Below are 27,578 nucleotides of genomic sequence, written 5' to 3'. Positions count from 1 at the left end.
CGGCATTCTGGTGCCCTCGGGGGAGGGGACAGGGAGGCGCCTCTGAGTGCCGCCTCTGGCACGAAAAAAAGGGGGAGCAAAAAACGGGCCACCGTACCGCAAGGCACAAAAATGCCAACCGCCGCGCCGCAGGGTGCAGATACAAGGCACCGCACCACGTGAGAACGGGGCTGGGCTAGTGAGTATCACGCAGGCACTAGCCCCGCCCCCTTTGCAGCATGTGCCTGCTCGTGGCCCCGTGCGCGCATGCACGCATGTAAAATGCTTCCCCCTCCCTTTTCTTCCAGTCCACCAACCGACAAGGACCTGCTGCTGGCAGCGGTGGTGGCGCACGTGCCAACAGAGAGGGCTCTGAGTGCCACCTCTGGCAGGCGTGTCATAGGTTCACCACCACTGGTATAGGTCCTCCTGCTTGAGCAAGGGGCTAGACTAGAAGACCTCCAAGGTCCCTTCCAGCTCTATTCTATTCTATTCTATTCTATTCTATTCTATTCTATTCACTTTCTATATTTCTATTCTATTCTATTCTATTCCATTCACTTTCTATAATTCTATTCTATTCTATTCTATTCACTTTCTATATTTCTATTCTATTCTATTCTATTCTATTCACTTTCTATATTTCTATTCTATTCTATTCTATTCTATTCTATTCTATTCCATTCACTTTCTATATTTCTATTCTATTCTATTCTATTCTATTCTATTCCATTCACTTTCTATATTTCTATTCTATTCTATTCTATTCTATTCTATTCCATTCACTTTCTATATTTCTATTCTATTCTATTCTATTCTATTCTATTCTATTCTATTCTATTCTATTCTATTCTATTCTATTCCATTCACTTTCTATATTTCTATTCTATTCTATTCTATTCTATTCTATTCTATTCTATTCACTTTCTATATTTCTATTCTATTCTATTCTATTCCATTCACTTTCTATATTTCTTTTCTATTCTATTCTATTCTATTCTATTCTATTCTATTCTATTCTATTCTGTTCTGTTCTGTTCTGTTCTGTTCTGTTCTGTTCTGTTCTGTTCTACGTTCTGTTCCATTCCATTCCATATTTTCTATTCCATTCTGTTCCACTGTCAGAGCCCATCGGAGGCAACCCAGTCAGCCCAAACAGGAGTTACACTAAGGCTATGCAGCCTCTCCTCTCAACCTGAACCCCTCCTTACCTTTCCTTTTATCTGCATCCTATTTTTAACTGCCGGCTCTGCCCTGCCCTATTTTGTCCTTGAGCAGTGAGCTCATCAAGAACAGAAGGTAACCGTGGGGTGAAAGGCAGGGCAAGATCTGCAAGATCCCCATTTGCATTTGACTTTGCCATCCCATCTGGTTCGAGATAACACACCACACACACACACACACAGAGAGAGAGAGAGAGAGAGGGGGGGGGGGATGAGGATGAGGATGAGGATGAACGAATTTTGCAGCTGCTTCTTTAAAAGCTCTCTTCTCTCAGGGATGCCCGAGATAGTGAATTGCAAGCAGAAATGAATTTCTCCTTCCGTTTCTGATCCGCGCAAACACCCAAGCGTGAACGCCATCACCTGATAGCTTGGGTGCCTGTTCAATTCGTTAGAGAGAGAGAGAGAGAGAGAGGGGGGGGCTTTCTGTTTGTTTGTTTTACCACGAGTTGACAGTTGGGCAGAAACCAGAGGGGGGAAAAAAGAATTTCGGGCTTCGTGGGAACCGAGGAAGCAAAACAAGATGCAAAGTCTAAAATCTATAGGCTCATAAACCACCCCGGTTTCTTGAAACAAACCGGGATTTCTCTACCCCAACCTTGAAACCATGGATCGAGTGAATCTCTTTACCGAAGAATGTGATGAATGGGAGAAGGTGAGTCTTCGCCGAGAAAATCTCAGCGCCCATTTTCTCGGCGAAGACTTCTTTCGGGGGATGCAGCTTCTGCCGCCCCTTTCTGTCAGCTGCCCAGCTGAGAGAAGGGGGTGACAGAGGCTGGATCCCCCGAAACAAGTCTCCGCTGAGACGAGAGAACAAGGTGTTTCTTTCTCCCCCCCCCGCTTTTGCCGCTTTTGTGTGTGCGTGTGTGTGTGTCCCATCTGCAAAGCTTCCGAGGAAGGAGAAGCAGGATACTGGTTGGGGGGGGAGCGGCAAAAGCGGGGGGGGGGGAGAGAGAAATGGCTCCGCCTTTGGTTCCCCCTCCTAAAGCACAGGGGCGCTAGAGAAAGTTTGGAGTTGGGTAAGGAAGGGCAAAATTCAGGAAGAAAAGCGGGGCGGCGGGCGAACGGGAGACCTGTACAAGGGGGAAGGGGAACTCTCTGCTGTGTGTGTGTGTGTGTGTGTGTGTGTGTGTGTGTGTGTGGCCCATCTGCAAAGCTGCCGAGGAAGGAGAAGCGGGATACTTGTTGGGTGGAGGAGGCAGTGGCGGCGGCGGAGGCGGCCGCAGCACCGGCAGTCTTCCGCTTTTGCCGCTTTTGTGTGTGCGTGTGTGTGTGTGGCCCATCTGCAAAGCTGCCGAGGAAGGAGAAATGGAGGAGGCAGTGGCGGCGGCGGAGGCGGCCGCAGCACCGGCAGCCTTCCGCTTTTGCCGCTTTTGTGTGTCTTTGTGTGTCTCCTTCCTCGGCAGCTTTGCAGATGGGACACACACACACGCATACACAAAAGCGGCAAAAGCGGAAGGCTGCCGGTGCTGCGGCCGCCTCCGCCGCCACTGCCTCCTCCACTTCTCCTTCCTCGGCAGCTTTGCAGATGGGCCACACACACACACACACACACACACACACAAAGCAGAGAGTTCCCCTTCCCCCTTGTACAGGTCTCCCGTTTGCCTGCCGCCCCGCTTTTCTTCCTGAATTTTGCCCTTCCTTACCCAACTCCAAACTTTCTCTAACGCCCCTGTGCTTTAGGAGGGGGAACCAAAGGCGGAGCCGTTTCTCTTCCCCCCCCGCTTTTGCCGCTCCCCCACCCAACCAGTATCCCATTTCTCCTTCCTCGGCAGCTTTGCAGATGGGACACACACACACACATACACGCACGCACGCACGCACAAAAGCAGAGAGTTCCCCTTCCCCCTTGTACAGGTCTCCCGTTCGCCCGCCGCCCCGCTTTTCTTCCTGAATTTTGCCCTTCCTTACCCAACTCCAAACTTTCTCTAGCGCCCCTGTGCTTTAGGAGGGGGAACCAAAGGCGGAGCCATTTCTCTTCCCCCCCCCGCTTTTGCCGCTCCCCCACCCAACCAGTATCCCACTTCTCCTTCCTCGGCAGCTTTGCAGATGGGCCACACACGCACACACACACACACACACACAAAGCAGAGAGTTCCCCTTCCCCCTTGTACAGGTCTCCCGTTTGCCTGCCGCCCCGCTTTTCTTCCTGAATTTTGCCCTTCCTTACCCAACTCCAAACTTTCTCTAGCGCCCCTGTGCTTTAGGAGGGGGAACCAAAGGCGGAGCCGTTTCTCTTTCCCCCCCCCCGCTTTTGCCGCTCCCCCACCCAACCAGTATCCCATTTCTCCTTCCTCGGCAGCTTTGCAGATGGGACACACACACACACACACACACGCACGCACGCACAAAAGCAGAGAGTTTCCCTTCCCCCTTGTACAGGTCTCCCGTTCGCCCGCCGCCCCGCTTTTCTTCCTGAATTTTGCGCTTCCTTACCCAACTCCAAACTTTCTCTAGCGCCCCTGTGCTTTAGGAGGGGGAACCAAAGGCGGAGCCGTTTCTCTCTCCCCCCCGCTTTTGCCGCTCCCCCCCCAACCAGTATCCCGCTTCTCCTTCCTCGGAAGCTTTGCAGATGGGACACACACACACACACAAGCCCAGCGGCCAGACTGCGCTGCCTCCCCAAGGGCTCCTAATGGCTTGCTGCCCCGCGTGACACCGCTGGCTGACGCTAGCTCGTCTCTCTCTCTCTCTTCTTTCCTCCCTCCCTCGGTCTCCCCCTCCCCCTTTTCCGGCTCAGCCCCACGTCACCAGGAGACCAAAACGGGGACATCATGGCAGAGCAGAGGAGACACAGGAAGCGGATCCAGGTACCGGGCTGGCTTATCTCCTCCCTCTTTTTGCAACCGCTCTGCGGGATGACTTTCCCTTTTCCTTCTGGCTCACCCCCCCTCCCCCGCCCGGTCACCCTTCCCTCCCTCCTCCCCCTCCGCCTCCTCCGAGGCCGCCGCCAGTCAGCATCTCTCCTACCGTTTTTGCGGCTTTTCCGTCGCCCCCGCCGCCGCTCCCCCTTCCCCGCAGAGCCGGCTGCATCCAGCGCCTTCTTCCTCTGGAGGGAAGCACCGAAGCCTCGGCCGCGTGCAAGTCCTCGGTAACATTTTTTTGTTGACTGGAGTATAAGCCGAAGTGGAGTTTTTCAGCCCAAAAAGTGGGCTGAAAAATTCGGCTTATACTCAAGTATATACGGTACCTACCTGCCCCAAAGCCTGGAGAAATATAAATGTCATGAGTGGTTTATTTAGAAACATGGCAGTAATTTTAACATTTATTCGCATAAATCATAACCTGTACATATTCTTTCTGCAGTCACAGGTTACATATTATTAAAATATGCAAAAATTCAGACCCAAGAACTGCAATTAAACATAAGACCAGGAAAACAATCTTTACCTTACCTGAAACTACTCTGAAAATGTGTTTTCTCCTTTCCAGAATCTTACTATTTATATATACCTAACCTGAAAGAGGGATGCAGTGGCTCAGTGGGTTAGGACACTGAGCTTGTCGATCAGAAGGTCGGCAGTTTGGCGGGTTGAATCCCGAGTGCCGCGTAACAGAGTGAGCGCCTGTTACTCGTCCCAGCTTCTGCCAACCTAGCAGTTCGAAAGCACGTAAAAATGCAAGTAGAAAAATAGGGACCACTACGGTGGGAATGTAACAGCGCTCTGTGCACCTTTGGCATCTAGTCATGCTGGCCACATGACCAAGGAGACGTCCTCAGACAAACACTGGCTCTTTGGCTTTGAAACAGAGATGAGCACCGGCCCCTAGAGTTGGAAACGACTAGCACGCATGTGCGGGGGAAACCTTTACCTTTAACCTGAAAGAAGTAAGTTGGCAGTTATTAACCAACAAACTTAGGACTTTCCTCCATAAGCTTTAATGTTTAATAACTTTAAAAAGTAGATGATCAACTTTCGAAATTCTATTTCAGTAGCAACACTGTTGTTAATCATCTGTTACTGTTGCTTTAATACAGAACCAAACTAATAATTATATAACTTGGTGAAATTAATAATTACTTTGCAATAATTTATTATGCTTAATTGAAAATCAATGTTCAATTTACAATGCTGAATGAGCCTTGGTGGAGCAGAGGGCTAATGCCTCCTTAAGTAACACCAGCTGCCTGCAATTAGTGCAGGTTCGCATCCCGCCAGGCTCAAGGTTGACTCAGCCTTCCATCCTTCCGAGGTAGGTAAAATGAGGACCCAGATTGTTGGGGGCAATTAAGCTGACTTTGTAATTATGCCGCTTGGGGTGTGTGTGAAAGCCCTAATAAGCAGGCATATACATAGAATGAAGGCTACTGCTAAGCTTGTAAGCCGCCCTGAGTCTTCGGAGAAGGGCGGGATATAAATGTAATAAAAATAAAATAAATAAAAAATAAATAAATAAATAAATAAATAAATGCAATATTCTCCCCTGTTTATATTATGAAGTCTTCAAGAACATTGCATTTTGGTTTTTAATGACATAAACTACTATTGTATACTTTTAATTTAAAACAATTATTTCCCACCTTTGTTCTCAACATTCGCAAGGAGACTTCCAATTAAAAAATGAATGCAAAACTCTTGACTGAATCTAACTGAATAAATTTGCAGGAAACAATAAAAGAATGCAGGAAACAATAAAATATGACCACCTGTCAAAGAACTGTAACAATAACAAAAAGAAATAAAATGTGCAAGTAAAGGATTACAACTAGTATTAATCATTCTTGGAACTGTCCATGATTTAGTATATCCTGCCATTTAAGTTAGCATAAAGATGAACTTAATTATAATAGATTGGTTAACAAATCATGGATTCATAAATAGAGTTCTGTGTGAACGCAAGACCAGTATGGCTCAGTTGAATCCATTTCATTAAATAAGTATGGATACCAGTTTAAACTGATCAAGATATGATCCCAGCATATATTCCTGAAAAGACCATTCTAGAACTGATCATCATAATCAGCCGGGACCTAAAAACCTGGCTCTTTGAGCTATCTGGTCTGGACTGAGGGGTTTAATGTTTTTAAATTGTGATTTAATTTTTGTGGCTAGACTTAATTTAATTTATTTTAATTTTATATTGGATTGTTTTTAAATTTTGCCTTGTAAACCACCCTGAGTCCTTTGGGAATAGGGCGGTATATAAACCGAATAAATAAATAAATAATAAAAAAGTCTTTATTGCCATTCATCAAGCTTTTAAATGTAGCAATAGCAATAGCACACTTACATACTGCTTCACAAAGCTTTACAGTCCTGTCTGAATGACTTACAGTGTCAGCATGTTGGCCCCCAACAATCTGGATCCTCATTTAATCGACTTCAGAAAGATGGAAGGATGAATCAACCTTGAGCCAATAACAGCAAATAAAGATTTACTAAGAGAAATTTAACAGCCACACAAATATAAAGACAGGTAATCCTTGAGGGTCATATAGCAATCCTATTCCATAAAAAAGGTTTTATGTTTGTTTGCTGTTTAAACAATTCATGGCTTGTTATTTTGACTCCGGGTGACTGAGGATGAATTAAAACCAAAAAGAGAAAATCAAATTAATTAAGAAAGGAATTACAACAACAATCAGTTTATCATATGCTAGAGATCCAAACAAACTCTTCACCTTGCAATAACGAAGCAAACAAAAGACAAACCAAACAACTACCATGTAGTCAAGTGCTCATTAAAGGCTCACACTATACCACTAAATCCTGAAACTGGCATAACTCCTTGCTCCAAAAAGCTGTCACCTCCCCCAACTACTCAAATAAACAGAAATATTTCAATTTAGCCTTTTCCTAATGAACATTCAATAATGCACACTTAGACATTTAAGATCAAATGCATACAGTAAGCTAACGGTTCCAATACACAGACTGAGAACAGTAAAAAGAAATGACAATACATATTAGAAACAAATTATAACAGACCTAATGCCTGAAATAAATTCTCAAATATTTCATGGCACTTCTCATCTTTTTAAAACCATTCTTCTATTCTTGTCAGCCCTTCTGCAATTCTTCATCATTTTCTAAAAAATAATACCAACATACATTTATGAGTAAATAGCATAATTTAACTGAATTTAAAATAATTGCAGTCTTGTAACATCTTTATAACTTCCCATTTATCTCTTTATTGCAATCAATGTGCATTTCTTTACTTTGTACTAAGATTTTATAGCTATAGTGCACTTTCTGCAGAAATGCTATTGCTGATGGGCTATAGCAAGGGTCCCCAACACCCAGTCCATAGACCAGCACCAGGCCGCGGCATGCCAGAAACCAGGCCATGTAAACAAGCAAAGCCCCATCTGCGGGACGCAGGCAGCACACAAAACCACGCCCCCTCCATTCCATGGAAAAACCTCTCTCCACGGAACTGGTCCCTGATGCCCAAAAGATTGGGGACCTCTGGGCTATAGTTCAGTTACAGTCACTTATTTGTATCCAAAAATATCTTTAGTCTGAAGTGCAGCATCTTCAGTTATAGTCATGTAGCAATAATAAAAGCTATTCCTTTTCTTAGATAATGAAATTAAACCGGGCTAGACATTCTGTTACCAATCTGTTTAAGATTTATATTGGTACTGTATATTCACAGTACATGGAAATAATATTGTGCTGAAGTCAAACACATTTTTATCCAGACTGTATATTCATTATCAGTAAAAATGTTTACATAATATCAGTAAAATGAGGACCCATATTGTTGGGGGTAATATGATGACACTGTAAACCTCTAGAAACTGCTGTAAAGTACTATGGAGCAGTATATAAGTCTAAGTACTATTGCAATCTGATTGTGAAGTTGTTAAAGAGCACCAAAGGAAGACTTCTGATTACGATTAGTAACAGCTATCTAATGTCCTCCTTATGCTTAAGGGGGAGATCCTCCTTATGCTTAAGGGGGAGATCCTTCTCTGTGAGCGCTCCGGAGCTGTGGAATCAGCTGCCGGTAGAGATCCGGATGGCGCCCGATCTTCGCTCCTTTCGTCGCGATCTCAAGACGTTTTTGTTTGTTCAAGCCGGCCTAGCCTGATGGGGATTGGTGGGGGTTTTTTTTATTTTTGGTTTCTTAATTTTATCTTGGGGTTTTAGAATTGTATTCCAATTGTTTTAACTTGGGCAATCATTTAATCTCTTTTTAATGTTTGTATTTAGTATTTTATTCTGCCCTGTGAACCGCCCTGAGTCCTCAGGGAGAAGGGCGGTATAGAAATATTAATAAATTAAATTAAAATTAAATTAAAACCTATTTTAAATTAACTGAAAAAATAACTCTTTCCATATGATGACACATTATGTCCCATGAATAAATAGCATTTACTATTTTCTTTTCTTTCCCAGAAATTTTTCCTTCAATGAATGCTTTATTTCAACGTGGTCTCTCATACCCCTATTTATTTTTCTGTCCCTTTACCACACCAGACAAAATGCAAACGGAAGCATGTCATGACACTGCAGGAAATTATGCAGCCTCTCTTTACATCTGCTTTATTGTCATAAAAAGGAATTGTGGAAATAGTTATGCCTGAGCTAACAATGCCAATCAGCTCCATGGATTTCAGTAGAACTAAAGACTTGCTTTTATACTAATTTGTCTCCCATTTTGGATAAAGAAACATGATCTTAGAGCAGATGATACTATGGGATCTCTAGAAACCCTAGGAAGCTGTGTCTTAGAGGTGACTGTGTTTCTCTTTACATGCCACTGATTCTATGGTTTCATAATTCAACAGTCTAATAATCTAAGGATGTAAGGCTGATATCTTTCAAGATTTCAATACAAGCACAGCACACTAGGACTTTTCTGGTCCTGATTTCCTTTGCCTTACTAATTTTACTAATTATACTTCTTTTAAAGTATAATTGGTGCATGCTATATAGTATTTAGAAAGATCAACTAACTTTTAGCATGCTCGCAAGTAGGCAGTTTGTTCAAGGGAACCAAGAAAACCTAAAGCAACAGAAGTAAAATAGCTGTAATCAGACCACTTGGTTGCTAAGTAAAATTTTAATTCAGTGTAGCCCTTGAATCCTATATTAAGTACAGTAACATTTTTAAAAGCATAGAACACAGCAGAACAGATTTAACTGGGCACAGTGCTGCCTGAAACATTGTAAGATAAAATGAAGGTTTTTTTTTAAAAAAAAACTTTTTTCAGTACATGACAACTATTCCTTTAAAAATATGTGCTACACAGTTTTCTCAGCATAGCAGTTCACCACATCAATCACAAAACAGTTTCCCAAAACAAAATTTAACTAGCTTTAAATTATCTTTAAAATATGAAAGAGAAATCTGGTGTAATTTTACATTTTCCATCTTCACTAACAATGCAAACTGTTTTCAAAACAGACAGGACAAGGCAATCTAAATCTCACAGTTTTCCTATCTTTATAACCTCTCCAAATAGCACAATTATTGATTGTTAAACAATCAAGCATTGCCATTTATTTCTCAGACCCTGAAAGGACTAGGAAAGCTGACTTTCATTAAAAATAAAAAGGGACTCATTTGGAAAAAGAAGCAGAAATTTCCTGGCAATTACATATCCATACTTTCTCAAAAGGTCTGGAGATAGTTGAGAAAAATATCTTTTTCTATCTTATTATTAATATTTCTATTAATTATACATTTTGAAGAAAATATACAAACAAACTAATGAAAAGTACACAAAATATGGTAAAATGTAAATCCTGGAGCAGTTAGAATGTAGAAAGATCAGTACAGTCTGAGGGAATACGTGGTTTAAAAAAGTTTAATAAAATGTTAAAGGTAAAAATTAGAATTCAACTTTTAAAATGTATTTCATTCTGGCATGATTCACTTTTTGGAATGATCATGTTTAGAAGATTGCCACCAGTTATGGAAGAATCATCTGACCTGTTTACTACTTTTCCAGAACTATTTAGAATACAATCTATTCATTTTAGCTTCTTCTTTTTTCTGATAAAATAATGTGTGCATATACTGTAGATACTGAGATATAATGAGTAAGAGTTTAAGATTTCAGCAAAATCAAACAATGTTGAAAATATTTCCTCACATGTATTTCCATCAAAAGTGTCATCCCACAAACTCAGCCCACTCATTTCTCACTACCAAGTCCCCATGGAGTCAAGTGGCATTCTCTCTAGTTTTGTCAGTGGGAGAACAAGACTAACAACAACAAAAAAGCTGGATTTTGGAATTTTATTTGACTGTTTTGGCTTACCATTGGGATTTCACCCCAAAATATCAACCCAAACTGGTCATTTATAGTGAAGGGTGTAATGAAGGGGAATGTTAAGGCACCATGACAACTAGAGAAAGCAGATAATCTTCAGGAATCAGGACATAGTCATGTTTCTTTTCCCAGTGGGAAATTATATATTTATCACAACATCAAAATAAGCATTATAATGTTGTTGTTTTTTCCTAGAACTTGAAGCAAACTTTGTGAAATTGGTTGGTACAGCTTCGCAAGACCATCAGAAGATCTATTTCTTGAAAGGACACACAAGAGCAGGTACTAATAAAGTGTCTGAAGCTTTGTTCAATCTCCAAAAGTTACTAAGAGGCTAGTAGGAAAAATTCTAAGCATATAAGCAGCAGTTGTATTAGTCTATTTCATATATTCAATTTAAAGTGCATTTATATTCAAATAAAACAAAAAATTACTATTTGATAGCTCACATATCTTGTTTGCACTTTCTTTTGGGACTATGACCCACAGATCACTTGAAAGTTAAATGTACTCTTGGCCTGAAAAAAGCTGTGAACTGCTGAGGCAAAAGGATAAGACATTTTACAAGCTGCTTCTCTACACTGCTTAATAGTTAATCCAGAATATTTAATTATAATCTGTGGATAAGCCACAATGGCTTAATTTGCATATTTGTATACAGACTGTGTGATGCAAAAATTGTAAAGCACATTACAATTACCCTCTGGTGTGCAAGATACCAGATATGGGATTCCATCTCATATAAATATTTGTCCAAATGCTCATATCTTAAAAGAGTAAGATATCAGCATTCTAGCAAATGCTCATAAGGAGATGAATTGCAACAGAGTTTCAGAAGAAAAAGAACAATGAATCTGAATAGCAATATAATTGAATTAGATTACAAACTGTAGCCAGAAAAATCAACCAACAAATACAGAAACAAACATCACAGACTCCAATAGCTATGCATTTTAATTAAATATATGCTGATCTCAAAACTAATAAAGATAAGTATCTATAAAGACATGTCTTTCACAAAAGTCTCATTAAAAACTGCCACCAAACCACAAATCTGTGTTGAGGGATTTCTTTGTATTTTAATTAAACATAAAACAACTGTGATGAGATAATCGTAGCAATTTGTACAAACTCATTTTCTACCTTTTAGTTATGTTCTCAGCCAAAAACTGTTAATTGCATATTCCTAGCTGAGTTGTTTAAAATACATCCTTCTTCTCTTTGCATATTATGTTCTTGTTCATGTACAAAAGTATCCGAAGGAAATAAACCCTAAATTTTCAGCTACTGTGCTAAATATCCTATCATGAACTTTGAAGCAAATACCACAGTCTAGGAAGAAAGAGATCAATTTTAGAGTAAGTGTCCTGAAAGATAAAATATGCTCCAGTAAGGAATCAATTGTCAAATTAAAAAGAGACGTGAAACTGGAACAGCACAACTCCTGTGATGGAAAAGTCATGGTTTTTCTAACACAGATTCATTTTGATAAATAATTGCAACACTAGGTAACAATTACCAGCCTTGGCAATTCAAACTATAGCAGGTACTGTCTGGTGATTTTGTTAGAAACAAGTTTCTGTTCTTAAAGCTGAGGATATAGACATAATATTTGCACATTGTGACCAATTACTAATTTATTACAATCATGTCTCAGATGGCATATTACACTTTGCAGGATGGGGATGTTTGACTGGAGGCAGGAGCTAAATTCTCCTTACACCATACAGTGGTTTTAGCTTAATTAAAGAAGGCCATCATGAAATAATTTCTAAAGAAAAAAATGAATACAGCTGAAAATCTGTTGCCTACAACTGTTTTTAGGACATGATCATGAACATAGGCTAAAGATGAAATGGATTTTAAAAATCATTTCTCTTAGAATTCATATTTTTGTCCTAGAAAGTACCTTGAACACACTGTGAGATGATTTGTGCTATGATGCTGCTTGATACATCTGGATATCTCAACAGCCTTCAATATCATCAACTGAACTATTATTCTCGAATGATATATCCAGGCTGTCTGAGCTGAAGTGGCTTTGTGATACTTCTGTTTGTACCTCAATGGACATTTTTCAGAAACCAGTGCTGATGTCTATATGGCAATAGTGACACTGAATAATGTATTAATCATTCACATAAAATCTACAGCAAATTTGTTAATCATTCACATGGAAGACACAGCAAGAACAAGAAACATTTAGAGCATTAGGGAGCTCATCTACTGTTAGCATATGGTTAGCATATTATTCTCCTGAGTATTGTATTCCCGAAGAGGCAGATATATAACAATAGCAAAAAAAAAAACCTGTGATTTAAACAGGACAGTGATCAAAATCTTAAGTGCAAAGGGTTGGTTTGAGTTTTGACATACAGACAGAAGATATCAGGTACTTCAGAAAAACAGGAAAGTTAATCATTGAAGACTATCTCTCCAAATGCCTGCTACAGAAATTATAAGTGCTCAGTACCAAGGGAGGTTTAGTTATCAATTAAATTTATCAATCAATTTATCAATTAAAATGGAACAATGATTCTACATTAAGTATTATTATATTGCGTAGAATTATATTCCATATTTTCTTTAGGAGAGTTTAGCAAATCCTGATCCAGCCTCTGGGAGTAACTTGGCATTTATCTAAAGTAAGGTGGATCTCAAAAAGAAGCTCAAACCAAAATGAACTATTCCTAAACTTTCAGTGCAATATCTGATATCTACAGTAAAAAAGTTGCCGATAATATGTTTGGACAAAGTTATACATTTATCATAACCCCTCCTACACCCTAATAAATACAGTTGTGGAAGAAATATAAAACATAAAACTGCACATGTAGACTATCAGTTTATATGAATTAAACAGAAAGCAAAAACCAGGCTTAAACTGCAATTGCTAAAATGGTGTAGTTTATTTGCATTAGCATATATTGACAGCACTTTCATGACAAATGACAAAATAAATTGGGAAAAACCTTCTGTCTGAAACTTGCTAGGGACTCTCTCCTGGAAAGACAACTATGAATTACATTCAGTTTTGCTCCTACAAAACGTTTGTTTGTTTAGTTATTTATTTAACATGTTCCTACAGTGTTGCAATCAAAAGCTACTCACATAGGAAAAATATATAATATGAAGCCCGTTATAACAATCAGTCACAATAGTGCCTCAAAAAATAGAAATAAGGTAAAAAATGGTAATGTCATATTAAACCAGAAGTCTCCGAGAGGAAGCTCAGTCTTTAAGGACTTGCAAAAAACCAGCAGAGTGAACCACCCTGATCTCCAAAAGAAAGTTGCTGCACACCAAGCTGGCAGGAATAGCCAACACTCCAGAAAACAGGCTTAAGATACAGGAGGGTCTTGACAGACTTGAACACTGGGCGCTATCAAACAAATGAAATTCAATGGTGAAAAAAGTAAGGTTCTACATCTAGGCAAGAAAAACCAAATGTACAGGTATAGTATAGGTGGCACCTTGCTTAATAGTAGCAACTGTGAGAGGGATCTTGGAGTCCTAGTGGACAATCATTTAAATATGAGCCAGCAGTGTGCTGTAGCTGTCAAAAAAGGCCAACACAGTGCTAGGCTGCATTAACAGAGGGATAGAACCAAGATCACGTGAAGTGCTAATACCAATTTACAATGCCTTGGTAAGGCCACACTTGGAATACTGCATCCTGTTTTGGTCACCACGATGTAAAAAAGATGTCAAGACTCTAGAAAGAGTACAGAGAAGAACAACAAAGATGATTTAGGGGACTGGAGGCTAAAACATATAGGGAACGGTTGCTGGAATTGGGTACATCTACTTTAATGAAGAGAAGGGCAAGGGGTGACATGATAGCAGTTTTCCAATATCCCAGGGGCTGCACATAGAAGAGGGGGTCAAGCTATTCTCCAAAGCACCTGAAGGCAGGACAAGAAGCAACGGATGGAAACTAACCAAAGAGAGAAGCAACCTAGAAGTAAGGATAAATTTTCTGACAGTTAGAACAATTAATCGATGGAATAACCTGCCTCCAGAAGCTGTGAATGCTCCAACACTATAAGTTTTTAAGAAGAGACTGGACAGCCATTTGTCTGAAATGGTATAGGGTTTCCTGCCTGAGCAGGGGGTTGGACTAGATGACCTGCAAGGTCCCTTCCAACTTTTTTGTATTATTGTTATTGTTGTTGTCAGTCAGAGCTGCAACCGAAAGGTAGCACTTCCCTGCCTTAGCCCACCCCCGCCCCAAATCTCCTGAAAGTGTGATGTGCTCAATTTCTCTTGACACAATGGTACTGAAACGTATGTGAACTCATTTCAATTTTTAACATCCATAAATATGACCTAAAGCATCTGTTCTCCCCACACAAGTCCAAAAACTAGATGAACAATGCAGTTTAAAAATGAGTCAAAAGTTTTATACTTGTTAATTAATTTATTGTGGAAAATATCCAAAGCTAGATATTATTACCTCTATCAGGCAACATTTTGTAGCTAATACTAATGGGCTGGAAATACTTATTTTTAGTATGTGATAAAAAGATTATTTTTACTTAAGGAGAAATAATATATCTAATCTGTCCGTAGTTAAAATAACTGCAACAGACACTCAATATAGCAGTGGACTTGGGGTTTAATGGACAGAATCTGCTGAATCCCCAGGATTGCTACAACTGGCAGTGCCTAGTTCCCAATTTGCTGCTCACCTCTGCCCATATCTGTGCTTCCTTTGGGTTCTGGAAGAGCCCAGTGCACCTGGCTGGGTGATTGTTCTGGCTCCAGTGTTCTTAGCTTCTGATCCTTAGCCTTTTTTGGCTGGGCCCCATATTTAGCATCACCATTTGTGGCTGTCAGGCTCAAATGCCTGTAACTTGTTACGCATCTTGCTTTTTTCAGCTCATTTCCTTCTTTCTTACCTCCCTGCCTTCATACCTACCTACCTACCTGTGAGCTTTTGAGCTCAAAAGTCCCCTTCAACATTTGAAACTCAGATTAGTGAAACCCCCTCCCCCCAACTGTCCATTATATTTAAGTTTTAATCTTTCTTTTTATCTTTCTTTAAAAAAAAATTATACAAAGCAAAGGGGAATGTAGTAGTAACAACTCAAATAGTTTATATGGAATCTGGATACAGTTTTACGTCAGCTAGATGAAAATATATCACAGCACCTATATGTATAATTTAAAATCTTATTTTCAATCCTACAAACATTATTGTAAATATTTTCCTAGTTCTATGTACAATCTGAATGTAAACCTATCATTATTTATTTAACTTTAAATTTAATGTATTTATAAATAATGGAAAGCAAATTATAGCTTAGAAATATAACTTCCACATCTTAATATATCATATTCTTCACAGCGTAAGGCCATTATTTTCAGTTCCTGAAATATAATTATGAACACCCTCGTTGAATAGATAATATTGTAACCCTATGAGCTTTCAAGATCTAAAAGTAGCATATTTATGTTTAGCTATATCAAAACCTTCAATTCACATTGAAGCTCTTCAAGTGTTTCACTGAAATAACTTGCACTGTCTACATTATCCATTTTTAATATTGGAACTACAATATATTTCTTTAATATTAGTATGATTGTACAAGCAATTAATTATTAACAGTATTAATTATTAAGACTACAATGAGTATTCACTAATACTTTAGAAATTAATTTAATATTAAATAAGTATTAATAATTTAGTAAGTAATTAAGAGTATTTAATACAATTTATTTAAGAGAGCTAATATTTTCTTTGCACTTAAATGGCAAATAAATAAAAAGCATGAATATAATTTCGGGTAAAGTATCTTAACTACCCTCTACTGTTCTTCAATTTAAATGTCTGAATAATTGCTAGTTTATAGATTTAATTCTTTTTTTAATTGTAACTAAGCAACAACTCTTATGAAAATCAAAATACACAATAATAATAGTAGTAATAATAAAAATTGATGGATATTGGGTGTAGAGGTACCTAGAGATAGCAAAATAGAAGAGAAAAAACTGGAGAAAATAACAAAATACAAAAACTTGCAGAAGTAGAATGACTGTGGCAAATGAAAGCAAACATAGTAACAACAGTAATAGGTACTTTGGATGCAATCCCAAAATATCTAGAGCACCACTTGACAAAACCAGCAGCTGTCAATTTCAAAAGGTAGCTTACTTGGAACAGTTTACATCCTGCCAAGATACCTTTAACACTATCAAGCAACATCTGCCTATTCCACTCCAAACATCTAGGTGGCTGTATGACCAATCATAATAAAAATTAGAGTCTTAAAATCTTGGCACGACACACCAGATTTAACTGTGGGTGAAAAAAAGAAAAAAAGGAGGTGTAGATAAATGTGACATTATCTGGGAATAATACATTAGAAGACAGAATATTGAAGAAGTTCATAAAGTATTAAGATCTGAAAAACAAATCTGAAAGATTATGGCATAAACCAACTATGGTGGTTCTTGTGGTTATCAGCATATTGCATGCCATATCAAAAAGAGTTGGATGACCCTTAGAAAATGTGTGCACTGATAAAATTCCTGTCAAAACAAAACACCATACTGCTCAGATCTGCACATATACTCTGCCAATACATTATAACATCCAAGGTTCTTGGGAAGAACTCAGTAAGTATTAAGTCCAACACTAGCTAGAGAACAGACAGCTGCAATCTCACATTGTTGTATTATATAATAATTTGATTACCTAATATCTGCACATCACAGGTATATCAATCTCACATACAGATTTTTTTACTTATATAAATTAATTAACATGAACTAGCATAAACTGCATCCACTTCTACAGTATTTAAAATGGTTGAAGCATATCATAGATTTTTGAAATGTTGATGCCCTCCAAGTAGAGGAAGTGTTCCATTGTTAATATTGGCTGTAACATTATATTTTACATTATTGTATCCGAGTGTTAGTGTTTATGATCTTTACAATTTACAAATGCAAATTCTATCCTCTCCATGCTATAATAAAAATGCAGTCAGAGTATACCAGGGCAATGCTTTTTGTAATCAATGGTAAGGAAATTGCATACACATACAGTACTAAGGAGAAGACAGGAAAAAGCTGAACATTTCTGTTATCAGATAATTAGATGATAACCATCCAACTGACATATATGACAGTTGACACATATACCATGTGTCAAAAACAGAAGATATTTCTATGAAAATAACACAGTTTTCATGCAATATTTATGACTCAAGTCTAAGAATTAAATATAAACCAGTTTGGATTTTGATCCTAAACATATAAATATGGTAAAAATATACCATTACCAAATGAATTTCAGCCTCCAAGGCTCTGTTTTTAAGATACACTTATTATTTAGTTTTCCAAAAGGACAGTCTTATGCTAATGTTACAGTATTAGGTTGACAATAATATAAATGGTAAAATCACCATGGCAGTCTTTAATACTGTGATTAAATCACAAAGATTTAAATGATATTTGAACTTCAGTCTTCTTATATTTATCCTGACGCAATGTATATACGACTAACTAATGTTTCCTCATTCTTGTGCACATCAAGAAAAAAAATGTAGAAAACTTTTGAAGCATTCCTTTATACCCAGTGTAGGGAAGTTCTGAATAAAATTTCTTGTTTATACCTGTTCCACTCTGTAAAAATCTAGCATGCCAGATAATGTACCGTAAAATTCTCAAAGGCCAAACCATAGAAAAGCTAGAGTTAAAAGGCTTAATTAAAAAAGAAATGTTTTCTTACATAAAAATTGGAAAACCACAGACCTCTCCACACATATAGGATGGAACACAAGCAGTTAGGAAAAATATCTTTAAACAATATTAATCTAACCACCATTAGCTTGTCCACAAGAAGCTCAGTGCAGCATCTTGAATACAATCGGCATTTTCTAATTTCTTCTGTTAGAATAATGAAATTTTATCTTTTACTGAAATTAAAAAAATACTTTAATCATGACAGGAAGTTCAGAATCTGCATTATGTTAACATGTTTAACTTGTCTGGCTTTGTTAGAAATCCCTCATTATAATCAATACTTGCATCATAATCATAATCCATAGTTTATTTGAGATTGTTGGACAATATGGAACACATTCAGCATTTTAGTAATAATGTGCACCCAAACATCAAATGATTTCACCAAGGAGTATAGCTGTTTAACATGGAATACAGCCTAAAAAATTCCACAAGCCAAACAAACTTTTATTTTTGAACTACTATGCCCATAATCTCTTGCCTTTGGCTGGATTCATTAATGCTGATAGGAATTGAAGGCTAAAACATCTGGAGGCAGATCATCTACATCTACACCTGCCATAGCTGACAGTACTGGAGATTACTGAGTGGTCCAGATGGTGAGCTTCATATGGCAAGAATTTAGCCTTGAGCAGTACAAGCATAAAAGTACTTATCAACAAACATAAACAGTAATCAAAGTCACATGTCTGAAAACAATAACTGGATCTATAATACTGGAAAGGGTTTCCCTGCATGCTAAATACATTAATTTAATTTTTAATTTATTAATATTTCTATACCGCCCTTCTCCCGGAGGACTCAGGGCGGTGTACAGGGCAAGAATAAAACACAGAAAATTACAAAAACTAAAACATAATTAAATACATGCCCGATTAAAATACAATTGATACATAGTAAAAACCCCAATAAAAATGATAAAAAACCCCACCAATCCCCCCTCAGGCCAGGCCGGCTTGCTCGAACAAGTATGTTTTCAGATCGCGGCGAAAGGAGCGCAGATCGGGTGCCGTCCGGAGCTCAACCGGTAACTGGTTCCATAGCTCCGGGGCGCCCACAGAGAAGGATCTCCCCCTGGGGGCCACCAGTCGGCATTCTCTGACCGGTGGCACCCTGAGGAGGCCCTCTCTGTGGGAACGGACAGGGCGCAGGGAGCTTGATGCCGGCAGCAGATGTTCCCCGAGGTACTCCGGCCCCATGCCATGGAGGGCTTTGAACACCATTACTAGCACCTTGAATCTCACCCGGAAGACAACTGGCAACCAATGCAGCTCACGGAGCAGAGGTGTCACATGGGAGTATCGGGAGACTCCCAACACAACTCTCGCGGCTGCATTCTGTACCAGTTGGAGCCTCCGGGTGGTCCTCAAGGGAAGCCCCATGTAGAGAGCGTTGCAGTAGTCTAGACGAGAGGTCATGAGCGCGTGAGTGACCGTGCATAAATCATCCCGGCTTAGATAGGGCCACAACTGGCGCACCAGGCGAACCTGGGCGAAAGCCCCCCTAGTCACAGCCACCATGTGATCTTCCAAGGTAAGCCGCGAATCTAGGAGGACTCCCAAGTTGCGAGCCCTATCTACGGGGGGTAATAATTCACCCCCCATAGAAAGAGATGGAATATCCGAATAGACCCGGGATGAAGGTATGCAAAGCCACTCGGTCTTGTCGGGGTTGAGTTGAAGTCTGTTCCTCCCCATCCAGACCCGAACCGCCTCCAGGCAACGGGACATCACGTTGAGGGCATCACTGGGGTGGTTTGGGGTAGAAAGAAAAAGCTGGGTATCATCAGCGTACTGATGATACCCAACTCCAAAGCCACGAATGATCTCACCCAGCGGTTTCATATAGATGTTGAACAGGAGAGGCGAGAGGACCGACCCCTGAGGAACTCCACAAACGAGAGACCTCGCGGTCGACCTCTGCCCTCCTGTCAACACCGACTGCGAGCGTCCCTGGAGATAGGAGGAGAACCACTGTAAAACCGTGCCTCCCACTCCCAATCCCCTGAGACGCCGCAGCAGGATACCATGGTCGATGGTATCGAAAGCCGCTGAGAGGTCTAATAGGACTAGAACAGAGGAATGACCCCTGTCCCGAGCCCTCCAGAGATCATTAGCCTATTATTGTCTAATATAGTACGGTAGTCTGAAGAATAGAGTTATTGTGTAATATGCAATGCACATTCTTTTGAAGTATGATTATATTCTATATGATTAGATAGTAAAGTGAAGAAGTATTTAATGCAATTAGTATAGAGTACATTATATCCTTAAAAATACATAAAAATCATGTCATTATCATCAAATTATATGATATAATTTTATTGTATGGCATAATATCATTACATTGTAGTATATTACTGTTGATTTGTTAGTGACATTATATCCACATTTCCTTAAAATAAATGCCTGGTAACTTGTTGGAATTACAGTTATTATATTTCTTAAATCATTAATACTCTCATGTCTAAATTGTGTCTAATACAAACTTCATTAATTAAACTATGAGACATATCTGTACTTTCTTCACCTTTACATTTTCTTAAAAATAACTAAGAATTATGAAGATTGATCAATGCATTGGGAGGTGATTAATTTAGTGAAAATTAGATTAAATAACATCAAAATGAGAACATGCTATAGGATTGAAATCAAGATTAAATCAATAAAGAAGAAATAATTTTGAAGGACAGAATAAAATAAGTATATCATTTTTTGACTAATTGGAGAACAATTTACTTCAGGTGCTTTTAAGTAAAAACACTGGAGGACCATTCCAGACATGAGTTAGTTTCTTTTAATTATAACCTGAAACTTCCTTTCTCTTTTCACTATTTCATCACTTTTAATAAAAATAAGGAGGAGGAAGTATATTTCATATAAATGAAAAAATACTAAGCCACCAGTTACCGATTCTTTGTAAAAACATTTAATAAGGAAAGAAAGCCAAATGAATCGTAAACTAAGTAGACATCCAACAGAGAACTTTTCCATTAGAATATTGGATTAACAGCTATGAAAATAAGTGTGAATAGGAATTACACATTGCTCAGTTAAAGGATATTTATTAACTAACAGTGTGCACAAAATCTTTATGCAAATCCATCAACCGTCTCTAGGTGGATATGATCCCACTTAACTTACATGTTTCACAGTTTGTTTCTTTTGGAATGAGTATAAAATATCCTGTCATAAAATTTAGAATTTAAGTGGTGAACCCCAGGGACTGGTTGATACAGATTAAATTCACTCATTCAGGAACTCATTCACATTTCTTAGAATAACTCAAATATACAATAAAATGTGAATAAAACATTAGTCTGTCATTGAGAAGTGAAAATTTCTCCTACTCTCAATTTAGCAAAAAGTATATTTTCTAATAATCTTAGAAAATATTTTAAATGAACTGAAGCTAAAGGCTGAGAGTGAGATGTTGTATAGTGTACTGTAATCTCCCTACCAAAGTTTGATATACAATATTGGATCAAAAATTTATAGCAATAATTTACATGGCAATCACTGACTTTCTAGATGTTCCTGAACAACAAAAACCCGCCTAAATGGAGAAAGGCAATCCTATTTGCAAAATGATTATTAAAAAGTACAAAAATCCATTTAGCAGAACAAATATGTAATATGCATATTTCTTGAATTTTGCTATATATATAAGACATATTGATGGTGCCTTCGAGTTAATCATGACTGTTACTGAATGAATAAGTTCATACAGTGTTCATCTTTGAAGGTAGTTTACAATTGCTATTTCCTAGGACTGAGAGAGTTAAAGGTAGGGCTAGAACTCACAAGCTCTAAATAAGTTCCTTTAATTACTACTTTAAACTAGCTTTTCTGTAAAATCATGCCCAAAATAGAACATTTATATTTTACTTTACCTCAACCTGGATGAAAATATGTCACACCTGTATGTATAAAATTATTAACCTCTGAATAAGTAATCAACATGGTTTTTTTACATAAAGAACTATAACTCTCAACATTCCTAAAACAGTTATATAAATTTAACAAATCAAATATCAACCCAGCACAATAATTGTACAGCCACAGGTTTTCTATCTCTACCTTAAAGGGCTAGATTGATTTACTGACTTTCACACTTCATGTTAATGCTCTTCATTATTGTTTCTAACTCTCACAATTAAAATAGTGGCCTATATATCTAATCGATTTTATGATAGTGGTACATTATTTACATAGATATAATATAAATATTATAATTATTTATAATACATTTACATACATATGTAGTCACTTATAAAAATAAGTAACAGTACTTTATTTAGCAACTCATATAATTAAGTACAGAAAAATATTTTAATTTGATGTTAAGAAATGGATATCTTAGTTGTGGGAAGTAAACAAGAACAAACCTTTAAGCAAATAACAATTTACGGTAACAAAATAACAATACAGAGAACTATGACAAAAATGTATATATTTAACATTACATGTTTTAACAGCAGCGAGAATTACATTTGTACAGTATTGGAAAAATCAAGAAACATCAACAGAAGAAGACACAATTAGGAAAATCTTGGACTGTGCGGAAATGGATAGGCTTACATTGATAATTAAAGGGAAAGAAGATACAGAATATTTTCAAACATGGGATAATTTTTACAAATGGCTAGGAAAATGGAGTAGAGAGTAGGAATGGAAGTTGTATTATTATTATTAATGTCAAATATGTGGACCCAGACAACACATTGTTTATTAAGCACTAAAGATTTGTAACTATAAAAATAAAATATCTATCAAAAAAGTAAATAACAATTAAACGGCAAGCCTTACAAAACTAAAAAGCTATGCTAAACTAAACCAAGATCATTAAATCCATCAAAAGGATCTGAGAGAAACCCAATACACACAAGCAAGACAGCCTCATGATCCCAGAAAATAACATTAAAAAAATCTTCTGCCACTATTACTATACATATTTATTATGTGTAATTACATCTAGTTTCACTAATAGCCTAAAAGTTCATGAGTTTGTACATACAGTACTGTCCTATTCTGAGCAAACTGGTATGAAATTCTACCAGTCAACTATCAGAAAAACATTACATTTGTATTGGTTTCCTCCCTCTGTCCCCTCATTGGGTCAGTCTACTATTTTGACAATTGTAATATGTTCCTGTTATATTTTTCTTCTTTCTGAACTATTCTCTCAGTCATCCCTCCTGTGTCCATTTTAGTAATTATGCCTAGCGGTTTCCAGCTCTGCAGTAGTCTTCAAAGTGTAAGCCTGAGACTGTAAAGCATCAGTATGGGTGCACAGCTTTAACATAAAATTCTTACAATTTGGGTCATTTTTCTAAATCTACAATACTGTATTTCTACAGCAGCTTATGTTTTCATTGGGCTAATCCACCATCATTTCAAAATGCCTTTGCTGGCCAACTGTCATTAACTTAGGCTTCAGTGGCATATACTGTATATGTAACATTAGAAGAAGTGAGGAATTAGTCCCAAAGTTATATTTTTAAAGGAAAAAAATAACTATGCTTTATAGTTATCACAAATAGTCATGTGTCTATTTGCATCCATATAGCAACAATAGTTCCAGTCCACTGATAAAGCCCACTGACTTCAATCAACTTACTTTCTAGTAATAGTATCTATCTCAGACAATTCCATCCCTTGAAAATTCTCTTTTGAAGCAAAAACAACTATTAAGGATTTCTACTACCTTGTTTAAGGAAGAAATTCAAAGCAGAAAACCCTTTTACTCTTTACACTCACAGTAAATGGTTTTGAGATGACACAAAAGTAATTAAGCTAAGGTTGCCACTTTTAACAACCTTAGTTCTTTTATTTATTTATTTATTTACCTTTTTATTTTGGGACTACACAATCTACCCTATCCTATATTGCAGCACTTTTTTCACTAAGTAAATCCCACTGTCTTCAGTGGGGCTTATTCTCTAGCAACCGTCAATTAAATTGCATTCTTAATCAAACCCCTGAATTCAGGCTTTCCTGATCTTTTCATGTTGCACTGCAATTAGTTTTCTTAAAAATGCAACCCAGCTGCTGCTTAAAAAACACAATAATTAAATACTGCATTTAATGAAATTTAACTGAAGCACTGTCCAATTTTATTGCAAGAAAATTCAGCTTCATTAACTGAAATTAGGAAATTAAGATTTGTACTAATCAAAACACCACCAGTTGGAATGAATGTGCCCAAATATACACATACTTAAAGTTACTTTCTGTATGCCCAGTAAAAAGCTGGCCTTTATACAGTTAATAAGGGGGTTCTCCAAATGTGAAAACATTAAAATCCACTACCAAGGTTCTGTATTCATTCAAAGGTTGATGACACACAAAGCTGCTCTCTTCAAGTAATACAAAATGTCACCACAGGCTGACGCTCTTTCTACAAGAATAATGAGAGGCTGCACAGTGTAGGAAGAGTACAGTTTTCAGTTTGCTTCTCTTGTTCTAGTACTGGCTAATATATAAATAGATTCAGACAGAAAACTGGTAACAGAACTGTGCAGGCTAGTTCAGTAATCCCATTCACCTTATTCCTGAAAAGCTTAAGAAATAATAGGAATCAAGCCAAAATTTCAGTGGAAAATCACACACATGAGGAATTCTACCAGGTTTGAGTAAACTTGCCTCAAAATGGAGCTGATTAATGCAAAAACCATGCTTTTAGAATTGGAAGAGCCAATATCCTAATTGATCTTCCATCACTAAGAAGGATATGCCAGGTGGATCTCACACGTCTTTGTCTGCAAGCCAAGAACTGACAATCTTTCAATATTACAATCTGTCATTCGTAAAGACTCAGTATCAGTAACAGGACTATATAGTTTTGTCCCCAAAATTCTGAAAACAGGACAAGGATGCATTGGATAGCATCCATGAATGTGATGTGTACATGTATATACAACACAGGCAGAGAAGCGAAATCCATAAAGAACTATACAGGTGCAGAATAGTATAAATAGCAGTTCCAGTCTAGGGAGCCATTTACTGACCTCTTATCTAAGTATACAGTAATTTTATCTAGAGGACTTCCTGCAACGATATTTAATGCTTTGAAATCAGTCTGACAGGTCCTGCAAATCTAATCTAAACTTTCAACTAGTCTTTGGTTTGATGGATCGTTCACTCAATCCTACCTCCACAGCCTATTTTTTTTTTCTGCTACAGACATAGTACTTGTGGTCCTTTGAGCTGAAGGACATGGTTTTTGGCGTTTTCTATGTGTGTATGTGTGCAGAGCAGATGAGGTCACCTTGTTCTGCTCTCTCTTGCACAACAAGTAAGGCAACTTTTGAAAGGAGCAGAAGAAACCCACCAAAGATAAAGGCTGTTGTTCTCTACCTGACAAATCTTGCTGAGCATCCCAGAGAACTAAAAGAGAGCTGGCAGGCACATTTTGTTAGCTTTCATAACAAAACCCAAGCAAATAAGGAAAATAAATATTATTATTTTTTATCATTTGGACAACGCAAGAAAAAAAAAGGACTAACAATCCTTACATTTGAATTTAAAATAGGGCAGTCCCACCTATCAAAAACTCAATGTTTAATGGCTCATGAGGTCAGAAATAAAGCTGGCCAAGATCAACAGGCTTCTCCCAAATGAATATACCAGAGTGGAACCTTAAACATGATTTAGCCAGAAAGGGGAGAAAAAAAAAACCCGAAGAGGAAATATTAATTTTAAAAGAGAGAGAATAATTTTCGAAGGTTCCTTGACTAGGATGGATCGGATGCACTCAGGATGGCGGTCTCCACTTTTCTACAAAAGTCTCAACGAGTTTAATAAGTAAGGGACTGCAGTCATGCGTACGTGCTGCAGCACGCCTGGAAACAGCGGGATCGTAATCTATCCACACGCGTATGGATAGTCGATTCTGATCAATCTGCTTCCCACTTCCCTTCGCCCCGCACAAGATGGTAAGGCGCTCGATTTCTAAACCACACCAACGCCAGGTTCGTCCGGAGCAGGAAGCCGGTTTTCGAAGAAAAACCACGGCGATTAAACGACAGAATCCAGAACCAGTCGGAGCGCGACGCAGACCCACCTGCAGCCGCCATCCGGCCCGACCTCCCGAAAGTTCCAGGCAGTCAAGAAAGAGCAAAAGAAAGCGGAGGGCGAAGAGGCCGAGAAGCCGGGAACCCTAACAGCTTTCCTCCCGCCGTCAACACGTCCCCCACGGCGCGCCTTTTTTCCCCCGGCCGGGCGCAAGTTGAGCTCCGCTCCAAATCACTGACTTACCTGGCCGCAGGGAAAGGGCGGAAAGCAGCAAACCCAGGAGAAAGAAGAGCGGCGTTTGCCTCTGCGGCCGACAAGGAAAGCAGGAGGCGACGGCAGAGGGCATCTCCATCCCGCCTCCCCGCCGGGCGAACGGCGACTTCGGCCGCTGCTCCTCCCGAAGGAAGAAACGAAGGACGAGGGCGCGGGCTTTTCCAGAGAGCGGCCGCGGCGGCTTCTTCTCCGAAAAGGAACCACAGCAGGTCCGCAACTTTCCAACAAACCAAGTCCAATTGCAGGGTGTGTGTGTGTGTGTGTGTGTGTGTGTGTGTCGGGGGAAGGGGAGGGAGCAGAAGTTGGGAGGATCGGGGAAGCGGCCGCTAACAGCTTCTGCGACCGAGGAGGAACGAGCGACCGACCGAGCGAGCGAGGCGCCAACCGCAACCGCTCCGGAGCAGGTGGCTCTTTCCTCTGGCAGCCTAGCGGCGCTCCAAGACCGAAAGCTGAAAGAAAGAGGTGGGGCCAGCCAGGGAGGACACGCCCCTGCACTCAGTCCAAGCGCCCGCTCCTTTGCCAAAATCCGTTTCCGAGTCTTCCGCCGAAGCTCTCTAAATAGCCAGCGAGCGAAGAGCGCGGCTAGCGGGCAGAGAAAGGAGGACGTCGCGGTTTGGCTGTATAGCGGGGGGGGGGGGTCAGGGCGCATCGAAACTAAGGGGGCAGCAGAAAATGCGGAATGGAAGGCGAGACGCGTCTTGTGATCGGTTGACGGGGTGGAATGAAAAAGCCTGGGAAAGATTGGGCAGAGAAGTAACCGAAGGCAGCGTAGGGTCGCCGGGTTTGAGCAGCGGCGGGGGGGGGGGGAGGCGATAGCAGCAGGTCTGGCGAAATTCCTAGGGCATCTTTCCCTGCAATCCTATGCGTGTTTATGGCAGTAAGTCCCACTGTTGGCAAGGGAGCTTACTCCCAGGGGAGTGCAAAGGATGCAGTCCTGGATGGCAGTAAATCCCACTGTTGGCAAGGGAGCTTACTCCCAGGGAAGTGCAAAGGATGCAATCCTGGATGGCAGTAAGTCCCACTGTTTGCAAGGGAGCTTACTCCCAGGGAAGTGCAAAGGATGCAATCCTGGATGGCAGTAAGTCCCACTGTTTGCAAGGG

At 39.2% G+C, this 27,578-nt stretch overlaps 1 protein-coding gene across 2 annotated transcripts in view; it reads right to left on the bottom strand.

The window, feature by feature from the left end:
* ALCAM (activated leukocyte cell adhesion molecule) overlaps positions 1 to 26,875 on the bottom strand; it is a 112,364-nt gene extending 85,489 nt beyond the window's left edge. For both annotated transcript variants that reach the window (XM_083361371.1, XM_083361372.1), the window contains exon 1: positions 26,448 to 26,875. In XM_083361371.1, the coding sequence (XP_083217497.1) occupies positions 26,448 to 26,556 (109 nt within the window). In that variant the 5' untranslated portion in view covers positions 26,557 to 26,875. The remainder of the gene's footprint in view (positions 1 to 26,447) is intronic.
* Positions 26,876 to 27,578: the final 703 nt, after the last annotated feature.

Source organism: Vipera ursinii (genome assembly GCF_947247035.1).
Source record: "Vipera ursinii genome assembly, chromosome: 4".
NCBI lineage: Eukaryota > Metazoa > Chordata > Lepidosauria > Squamata > Viperidae > Vipera > Vipera ursinii.
Note: the sequence above shows the minus strand (reverse complement) of the source record. Positions and strands in the feature narration are given on the sequence as shown.